Below are 10,367 nucleotides of genomic sequence, written 5' to 3' on the forward strand. Positions count from 1 at the left end.
AGTGAAATGCTTCTTCTAATCATGTAGTTATTAAAAATTTTTTAAAAAGATTGAAAAATAATAATTCTTCAATGCATAAAAATTTGTCCCTTAATAATTAGTAGATGTGAAAAACATTACCACTGAAATCTACCTGATGACTTTATATCCATGCTCAGATGCCAAGGAGCTCAGAAAGTAACCGACTGTGACTAGTAATAATCAGATATATAAAGATTAGAAACACATGTGCAAACATCTTAATGTCAATTGCATTAAAAATGAATTTTTCTGTACGAAACTGTGCATTTAAATAATGAAATGGAGATCGTTTTAAAGGTTAAAACCTCATTTAATTTTATGTCTTATAGGGTTTATACTGAGTACAATATTGTATAACTGTAATAATTCAAGTGTAAACCTAAAAATTTACAGCCAATTTTGAAAGAGATGCATCTTAGCTCTGGAAATTGTGATTGAATATGTCAATGCTGTTGTAATGAAATGCTTCCTCTAAGTATGTGGTCATTAAATAATAAATAATAAACCACAAAAAATAAATAAAATGTTTAAAAAAATTTTGAGACTCAATATTTGAACTTCCTTTTGAGCAGTTAGCAAGTCAGAAGAAAGACTGTAAATTTAGGTCTCATTCAGACATGTATTGATTAAACCTACTCCATGTAAGAGCCAAAATTCTCATAATTTTGTAAAAGGCCATGCATAGTTCTTAATTTAGGCAGGAACAGAGAGATACATGCAAATAAATCAACCAAAATTGTACATAAACACACATATGTATACACATACCTCAGCATATGTATAGACAGAGATAGACAGATAGATTGAGAAACAGATAATCATATAATATGCAGGCACCTGATGGATTTTCCAGATAATTTCACTTACTAGTGGTGGATAAAATTTACTGTGACTGGGAATATTCCAGATAATTTTAATAATAATTTGTATTTGAGGACAAATTTTTTGAGACAAGGTTTCACACTGTAGTCTGAGCTTGTCTAAATCTCACAATGTAGCCAGGCTGGCCTTAAACCCTGAGCGATCCTTTTGCATCAGCCTTCTAAGTGCTGTGATTACAGGCATGAGCCAGCACACAGGACTCAAGGACAAATCAAATTAGTATATTGATATTAATGCTGCTTAACCTTTCTTCTGAGAGCACACTGTAGTGTTATCTCTAACAACAAATTGCCTAGTGAGAGATGTGTGGCATATCTCTGCCTAGGAAACCAATGTGAGTATCAAAGTCCAAGTCTCAGATGTTGCGGGGGCTGGCCATTAGGCGTACCCTGCCTGCAACTGACCATGCAGTCTTAAATGTCAGGACCCAAACAATGAAACCAGGTGGATATCATCTATCTTGATTGTTGTACAAAGCAATCTTTACAAACAGGTACAACACGGTCGGTCCATTGCCCCAGCTGTATATAACAATGCATCAATCACTAACATAAGGAACACTTTGAGGGCCACATGATTATGGTTGTCTAAAGTCCAATCATAGTTAAATTGGGGACATTCAAGGAGTAGGCATAGTTTGCCTGTTACATCTTGTGTCACAACCCATTCACATTGCCCTTGGTCAAAACTGTTTTCAACAAAACCATCAGTTAATGTAGTAAGATTTAACAAATTATTTATATATAAATACTTCATTTGGTAAGCATTTACCATAGCAAAGTTTAAGTATCAATATATACTGTCACATCCATATTTATATATTCTAGTATGAATATATAATTTACATAGTCTTTAGTCTATTATTTATAGATACCTGCTATACTTCAATTAGTATTATATTTATAGTACAGTATTTATAGTTGGACAGTGTAGCATTTGTACATATAGTTCCATGAGAACATTAAGTATACTTACTATGTGCAGAAGCCAACTAGGGCTCAAAAAGGGCTCAAAGAAGCAATTCAGTTAGTTTATAAGGCCATCACAAATGTCATTTATTATTGCACCAATTTCATTATCCATTTACTTTCTTGATCCATGAATGCTTGAACTTTGTAATAAACTTGTCAAGAATTACTTAATATAGTAATGAATTGAATTATTTAAATTCTTCCTCGGGCCAATCATTATCTGTTGGTATTACATCTTGAGGAAGTTTGAGTTGAATTTTCTACTATTTTTTTATTACTGTGTGATCTATTTATATAGTTTAATCTTACCAAGAATACCGATATTATACCATATCACAATATGATTATTTTCTTTTGTATGTGTGTGTTCGTGTGTGTGTGTGTGTGTGTGTGTGTGTGTGTGTGTGTAGACCAGAGGTTAACATCACGTGTCTTCTTCAATTGCTCTCCACTTTATTTTTTGAGACAGGGTCTCTCACTGGCCTAGAGCTCATGAATTTGGCTAGACTGGCTTGCCAGGAAGGCCCTGAAGCCTGATGCTTTTGCCTCTCCAGCCCTGAATTATAGGCAAGCCCTGGCATGCCTGGCTTTACAAGGGTGCTGGGGATTAAATTTAAGTCCTCATGATTGTGCAGCAAGCATTTTACCAAGTGAACCAGTTCCCCAGCCCTTTTTAATTTTTTCTATTTTGCGTGTGGTGCTGGGGATTGAACCCATGAACACATGTTAGATAGGTGCTCTACCACTGCATTATACTCCCAGAACTCACAAGCACTGTCACAATACAATTTGGTTTAGTTATCAAATAAACCAGGATGTATCACAGAACTCTTTATTAAATTTTTCTAGAAAAAAATTGGTCTTTTCCATATACAAAGTTTTATTATGGAAAATGCCACCAGTGGCAATGACAGAGTCATGTCTAGGTTCCATGTTAGTTAGGAAAAGGTGATTAATTTACCTCCATTCACATTACTATATAGTTATAGGTTCCTATTAACTGTTGTACAGCATGGTCAAGTTCCTGACTTGGGGTGTACATGAGTATGATTCAGTATTCTTCCTACCTCATCTCGTTTTATTATTGTATATTAATTATAAATGGTACTGGATTTTATTGTGACATTTCCATGCATGTATGTTTTATTGTCTCAAAATAAGAATCTATTTCCTAGATATTTTTATTAAATAAATTTGTTCTTTGACAATTCCATACATGTATAAAATACATTCTGCTTGCTCTCTCTCACACTCTTATCTCCCTCTGGCTTCTGTCAAACCCTCCTCCCCCCTACAGATCTCTTTCCTACTTTATGTCTTTTTGTTTTGTTTTGTGACCCACTAAGTTTAACCTGGGATGTCTGTTTGACCATTGGTTTGGAACTATCCACTGAAGCCTGGTATGCAACCGAAAACAATGACTCCTCCTCTCCCAAAATCTATCAATAGCCCACAGTTCAGTAGGGAGGGCTAGGGCCCAAGAGTCCCTATACCATCCAGGACTGACTTGATAGGGTCAGTCTTGTGCAGGCCCAGGGCAGGTAACCACAGCTGCTGTGAGTTCATGATTGCAATGGCTGTGTCATACCCAGAAGATAGCATTTCAGTCTTTTTCCCTATCTTCTTGCTCCTGCTTTCCACTCCCTCTTCTGCAATATTCCCTGATTATATTTCATCCTCTCTATTACTCTTTTCCTGTCTGCACTCTTCCCTTTTTCTATTTGCACATCCTTTAATTTCCCCCTTCAGTTTTATGTTATTTTATCCCCTCCCTTAATAGCATAGATGAGAGAAATCATGTGAACTGTTTCTTGTTGATTATGCTAGGCTCATTTTGGTTCATGTTTTTGACAAGACCAGTCAGAGGTCACAATGTATGTTACAATTTCGCTAAGAAATTTCCATAAATTTGAGAATCTGTATGTGTTCCAAATATTCTACAAACTCTCACACCTAAAAAATGAAAAGCAGCCGGGCGTGGTGGTGCATGCCTGTAGTCCCAACACTCGGGAGGCAGAGGCAGTGGATCTCTGTGAGTTCAAGGCCAGCCTTGTCTACATAGAGAGTTCCAGATCAGCTGGGGCTACAGGAAGACCCTGTCTCAAAAAGACCAAAAGAAAAAAAAAGAAAAAGAAAAGAAAAGAAAAGAAAAGCTACTACCTCATGGTTATTTTGGCCTCCATCTTAAGTAAAATGATAAAGAGACTCTGTTTTGTCAGAGTATATGCTCATTCCCAGGTTGAATCCTAGCACCCTCTAGCAATATGTATGAATCTGTGTGGCCATTTCAACAAGACTTTGCTACCTGTTAAACGGATTCCCAGTTTCCCCATTTTTAGATGATTCCTTCCAACCTATTTTATTTAGCACATACTATTCTTCTTAAAGTTATTGTTCATTAAAAGTAAGCATAGGGAATCTAAATATGACCAAAATGTATTGTATGATATTTGCAAAGATTCAATTAAAAAAGGCGGGGGGAGTAAGCATAAGCTGAGTGTAGTGGCTCACACCTTTAATCCCAGGACTCAGGAGTCAGAGGCAGTCACATCTCTTTGAGTTAGAGGGCAGCCAGAGCTACATAGTGAGACTTTGTCTCAAAAACAAAAATAAAAGTAAACATAAATCCAGCTTGTCTCACTATACCTCGGACAGCACCCATTAACTAGTACCATGTTTTGTTTATTTCAAAACTATTTAGTCTAACACATAAGTTTTCATTGAGGATTGACTACCTAAATAACATTAGCACATGTACTATATTCCCCAAATATTGGGTACTGTGTTCTAGAGCACTAAGGTTGTCAGTTCCACATGTAGTTTAGTGTAACTGTCTCAAAAGGTTTCCCATAATCTTCCTTGTTTCACATTAAAGTTATTTCAAGTAGGGACAACGATCCAATTTGTAATGACTAATATATTATTTTCATCCATAACCCATAGATATTTTTCATAGTTTAAAAATAATTTTTACACACAAAACAGGATGTGTTCTTACACATCTTCTATGGCCATATAAAGGTATTACACCTGGAGGCTATTCTTAGTGATTATCAAAACTTACAATTATGCAGTTACCAATTTGCCTAACGTTTAGTATTTTGCATCAAAACCTTCAGGAGGAAGAGATCCATGAATACATAATTTTCCCTAATATTCTAATGAAGGAAAGTTTCCATAATACAGCTTCAACTACTTTTCTACCAGTAAGATGCAGAAAATAATTCCAATGAAAATTGTAAACAGGTACATCAAGCTTTTACAAATAAACCAGAACTCATGAAAATTCAAATACAAATAATATTATAGCACTCAAATATTTATAATATTATTGCTTATATATTTAATCTCTTTATCTTCAGATATAATCCACTAAATACTAAATGAGAATCTTTCAAAACACCTTCTCTAATAAATGAGAAGCTTTAATTCCATTCTTGAGCAATTCTGCAGAGGTTAACACTCATAAAAATACTATAATCTTTGAAAATTGCTTAAATGAAAGATGAGATTAGGGTTAAATGTCCAGTGAAGCTTGTGGAACATCAAAGTTCTTTATAAACCTTAGTACTCCTGTCTCCAGAAATGTGAGTAATACATTTCTGTTGTTTAAAAGCCAAAACTAAAACTTATTACTTGATAAAAGACTATAGATTTATTATAGCCCTCAGAATACAGAAACACACATCCTATTGTGAAGATATACAAACCAAGCACTTGTACCACTGTACCTATAACCTTTGACTAGTTAGTCATACTGGATAACAATTTTCCATCCTCAGAGATTAAAAACTGTATGATATACAAATATTAAATATTAATATAGTGTGAAGCTACTGAGTGACCTGGCACAAGAATTCTAAACATCCTTTTGACCACAGTTAGTAACAGGCTGAACCAGTACCATTGAGATTAGCTGCTTCTCTGAAGAGAAGGACAGACGTCAATTAACTCCAAATGTTATGGTGTTCATTTATTACCATATGGTGGTATCTAATCTTTATAGAGGTTTTATAATAAAATTCAAACTTTTGATCTATTCTGAAATTCAGTTAACTTTCTCGCTAAACAGAAATACCTTCACTGTTCCTCACACTTCCAGATACATTGGGTTCTTCTTTGCTTTTTGGAGAATTAGTACATGAAGTGGCCCAAAATTCACTGCCTTTGGAGAAACTTCTCAGCTTATATAAAATTTATTCTGTTGCTTCTACCATAAGAGCATATGAAAACAGTAAATAGCTATTGAACATTCTGGAGAAGTGGCATAATATTTTGTTGTTAATTTCAGAAGACTTGAAGGGATGAGGAGTAAGAAATGATGGTGGCATGGACCAGGGAAGAAGAAATGGAAGTAGTTAAGAAATAATCGCAATCTGGATGTATAATAAACATAGAGGCAACAGGATTTGCTGATGGAGGTTATGTGGATAATCAGAAAAAAAAGTAGGAATGAAGATTAACAGATGCTGTGAGTTCAGATGTGGGAGGGAGTCTGAATATGATCAAAATACATTGCACAAAATTCTCAAAAAAAAAACAATTAAATATTTCTAAAAGAATAAGAAATAAATCAATAAGTTTTTAAACCTCCAAAAAAGAATATTCAACAGTTTCTGGCCTAGGGACAATAGAAATTCTTCGAAAATAGGTGCAATAGGGGTATGTTTTTGTGTTGCTGGGAAAGATCCAGAGGAAAGGCAGACACTGCTAAAAGTAGGTAGAGAGGACAATCATTGGAATGATGGCCTTGAGCATAGAGAAGACAGAACGAGGCTGGCTGTTGAAAAAACAATTCTGTAGTAACAGAAGATAAGGAAGAGAACTAGGCTACAGACACAGATGCACACAGAGGTGGGGTAGACAAGTGCTTTTTGACTGCTATTTTATTGGTAGAAATAAGATATAATTGAACAGTGAAATTGGAGGAAGCGTTGAGGGTTTAAGGAGAAAGGAACTTGTAGAATTCATAACCAAGGAAAGGAGGAGAGTAAATATCTAAGGAAACATGATTAATGGTCAGTACTAAGGGTCTATCCTGAAAGCATGGTTACAAATTGAAAGTCAGTATAGCTACAAATGTTTTCCTGATACTTCAGCTAATCAAGATGTAAATACAGAGATGGTAGGAGTTGGGATTTAGCCAAGGTTGGGTCTTTCCAGCAAGTATATCCATTCCTACCTATGTATAGGCTTCACATGCATAGGTTTACCAAACCTTGAATTGAAGATCTACAACTGGTCAAATGCACAGAGTAAGTGACTGTGGGGTGCTTGGCCATAACTGATACATCTGCAATGCAACTTCTACACCTAAGAATCAGGAAACATTGAGGAAGAGGGGTGAAAGATTGTAACAGTCAGACCAACAAGACACCTGCTTCTAGATAATGCATTCTAGACATGACAGGGAAGCTGTTGTGTTGTATGATTACCTAAAAAGACCTACATAATGATACAATCAGTTGACATGCTGATGTAGGTAGGGGTATGACACAGGGTCCAGCCTCTAGATGAAGAGCTGCAGGCAATCAATTGATGCTGAGGGAGGGAGAATTAGTATTCTCCAGGGAAAAACTCCCAAATAGATTATCTAATCCCAAGTGATCAGCTGTAAACACATGTACACATGATCACCACTAAATGGACTCAGTGATTATAGATAGATAGATATGTATGTTTATAAATGTATAGATAACAATAATAATAGAAGACTAAGACAAGAAATTGAGAGGGAGTGGGGTGTACAGGAGGAGTTTGAGGGGGGTAGGAAGCGTGGAAATGATGTAAATATAGTACTCATGTATGAAATTCTCGAGAAATTATATAAAAAGAAAATATTCAAAATGAAATATTGCATCTCTCTTGGATATACATAGACTTTTATTCTGATAGCCATTCCCTACAGAATGCAGGGTAAGAGCTATTTGCAGACGATTTACATTGTATCAGGTATTATAAGTAAACTAGACATATATAAGCTATCTGTATATACTTAAATTACATGCAAATACTACATTATTTTATATAACACACTTGATCATCCAAAAACTTGGGTATACACTGGGACATCCTAGAATCAATCCCCTATGGATACCAAAGGAATGGCTCTATGACAAAGAGAGTGAAGGGCCAAGGGACTGAAGATAGATGCATGGGAATGACTGTGGAATTTGAATGGATTAGAGAATTGAGGATATAGGAAGGAGTAAGGGATAGTTTAAAGATGACAGGATCAGAGCCATACAACCATAAGTACTTTCCTGTTCTGTAATGCTTTGGGTATTGTCCTACCATTTCTGTACTTTGTACACTTTTAAGTATTAATGGTATGTTAAATATCAATATGCAATATGTTTGCAGCTAAGCACTATACCATGCAAAGTTAGTGCTTTAAATTTTTTCTTGGGCTGGCATGGTGGCTCAGCAGTTACAGGTGCTTACTGTGCAAAATGTACAACTTGAATTCAACCTTGGAACTCCCAAGGTGGAAGGAGAGAATCAACTCCTGAAAGTTGCCCTCTGACCTCCCCATGCACACATACACACACACATACACACACACACACACACACACACACAAAAGCACATACAAAATAAATAACTGTAATAAAACTTGACTTGTCATGAAATTCAGTAGTCTCCACTTACACATGCAAACACACACACATACACATTCATACACAGTAAGAGTGTTTATCTTCAGGCAGTGACAATAGTTAGATTAGGTTTTACAAAGGTTTCTTTCTCTGTACTTTCTAATTTCAGCATTTTCTTTATTGAATATGAAATGCTTTTATAATTTAAAAATGTTCATTTAAAACAACATATGTATTGACACTCGTTTGTAAATAAGCAATGGCTGTGCTCCTTAATGACGTGTTAAAGACTTAATTAAGCAAGATTAACTTCCTTGACAAACGACAGAAAATAAAAGATTTGAAAATATGAAAACTGATATACTTTAAAAATGTCTAGATTTCCTAAAACACATACATAGAAATTTGTCTAATTAGTAAAGCCTGTTATTATGAATGAAATCCAAACTGTAATTGAAACAGCAAAAAAAAATTAAAGTTGGAAGGAGCATTACAAACCTGCTTCCTGCTTTGAGCTCTTGCATTCCGTAATCTTCGAGCAGAATAAAAGATAAAATAGCCCACAGTTGCTGCCGTAATAATAAAAAATGACACAGAAACAAAGAAAATTGAATAATGATTCACCCAAGGGCCATGTTTTTTCCCTACTTCGATGACCATTGTTACTTGTATGCCTTTTTGAATAGACTGTAGAATTTTTGTTCCCTTTAAGTTGCCAATCATGATTGCAACAATGTCTCCTGCACCTGTAACAGAAAATGAATCCAGTTTTAGTTTGATAATCTTAACATAAAAGTCTTTTATGTATGATTTAAATATTTTTAAATTATTTTAAAATAGACCCAATGACACAAGAGAAGGACATACCTTCATTCAATTAACTTTTATTCAGCACCTACTATATATTCACAAGTTGTAGGGCTATGACCAAGAATGAGGCTTACTTACTGATTCTAAGGAACTCACAGTTTAAAGGAAGATATTACACACAACAGATACCTCCCTCTCCTTTCATTAATTACATATAATTCAACAGCATCACCCTTGAGGCCTGATTAGCATTTTTGAGACAAGGTGTAACTATCTCCCAGGCAAGCCTGGAACTCAAGGTCATCCTGTTTCAGCCTTCTGACTAACTGGGATTACACGCCTGAACAATTTGGGCAAGCCCAATCTGCAATTTATATAAATGGTTGCTTAATGACAAATAGTCCACTAGCTGGTTTTCTAGGGAATAGAGCTTATATCCTAGGGAATATAAACATTTAGCTGCACATTGTTTCTTTTCATTTTATTTATTATTTTTTTGTGTGTATGTGTGTATTGCTAGCATGTATGTAAGTGCACCTGTGCTATGCAATGCCAGAGGAGGGCAGAAGAGGGTGTGGGATCCCCTGGAACTGAAGTTACTGATAGTTGTTAGCCACCATATAGGTATTGGGATTTGAACCTGGGTCCTCTGCAAGAGCAGTCAGTGCTCTTAACCACTGAGCCATCCCTCCAGTCCCAGCAATACATTTTTTTAATCTATAAGGAGACAGACTGTCATGTGCACTCACTACTAATATATATAAATCTTACATACTAGGTTAGGAATTTGAGACGAATTTGTCTATAAACCCAATTGTACAACCTATGCATATGTTCATCATGTGCCACCTTTCTACATCCTCAAAAGTAATATAAAAATTGGCCAAGCTATTTGAGAGGGAGAAATGTATCTGTGGAAGGGAAAGTTGTAACATGAGGGGGTAACAAATAGTCTCTAATAATCAAAGTAGATTATATACATGTATGAAAATGTCATAAAGAAATATTATTTTGTCCATTTAATATGCACTATGTAACAAAGTAAAAAAGGCACAGTTTCATTCAATTAACATTTATTACAAGG

At 35.3% G+C, this 10,367-nt stretch overlaps 1 protein-coding gene across 2 annotated transcripts in view; it reads right to left on the bottom strand.

Moving 5' to 3' along the window:
* The window catches only part of Rnf128 (ring finger protein 128), a 128,595-nt gene that overhangs the window by 29,700 nt on the left and 88,528 nt on the right, over positions 1-10,367 (bottom strand). For both annotated transcript variants that reach the window (XM_008852986.3, XM_008852985.2), the window contains exon 2: positions 8,972-9,219. In XM_008852986.3, coding sequence (XP_008851208.1) covers positions 8,972-9,219 — 248 coding nt within the window. The remainder of the gene's footprint in view (positions 1-8,971; positions 9,220-10,367) is intronic.

Source organism: Nannospalax galili, unplaced genomic scaffold (genome assembly GCF_000622305.1).
Source record: "Nannospalax galili isolate Female #2095 unplaced genomic scaffold, S.galili_v1.0 scaffold25, whole genome shotgun sequence".
NCBI classification, from domain to species: Eukaryota; Metazoa; Chordata; class Mammalia; order Rodentia; family Spalacidae; genus Nannospalax; species Nannospalax galili.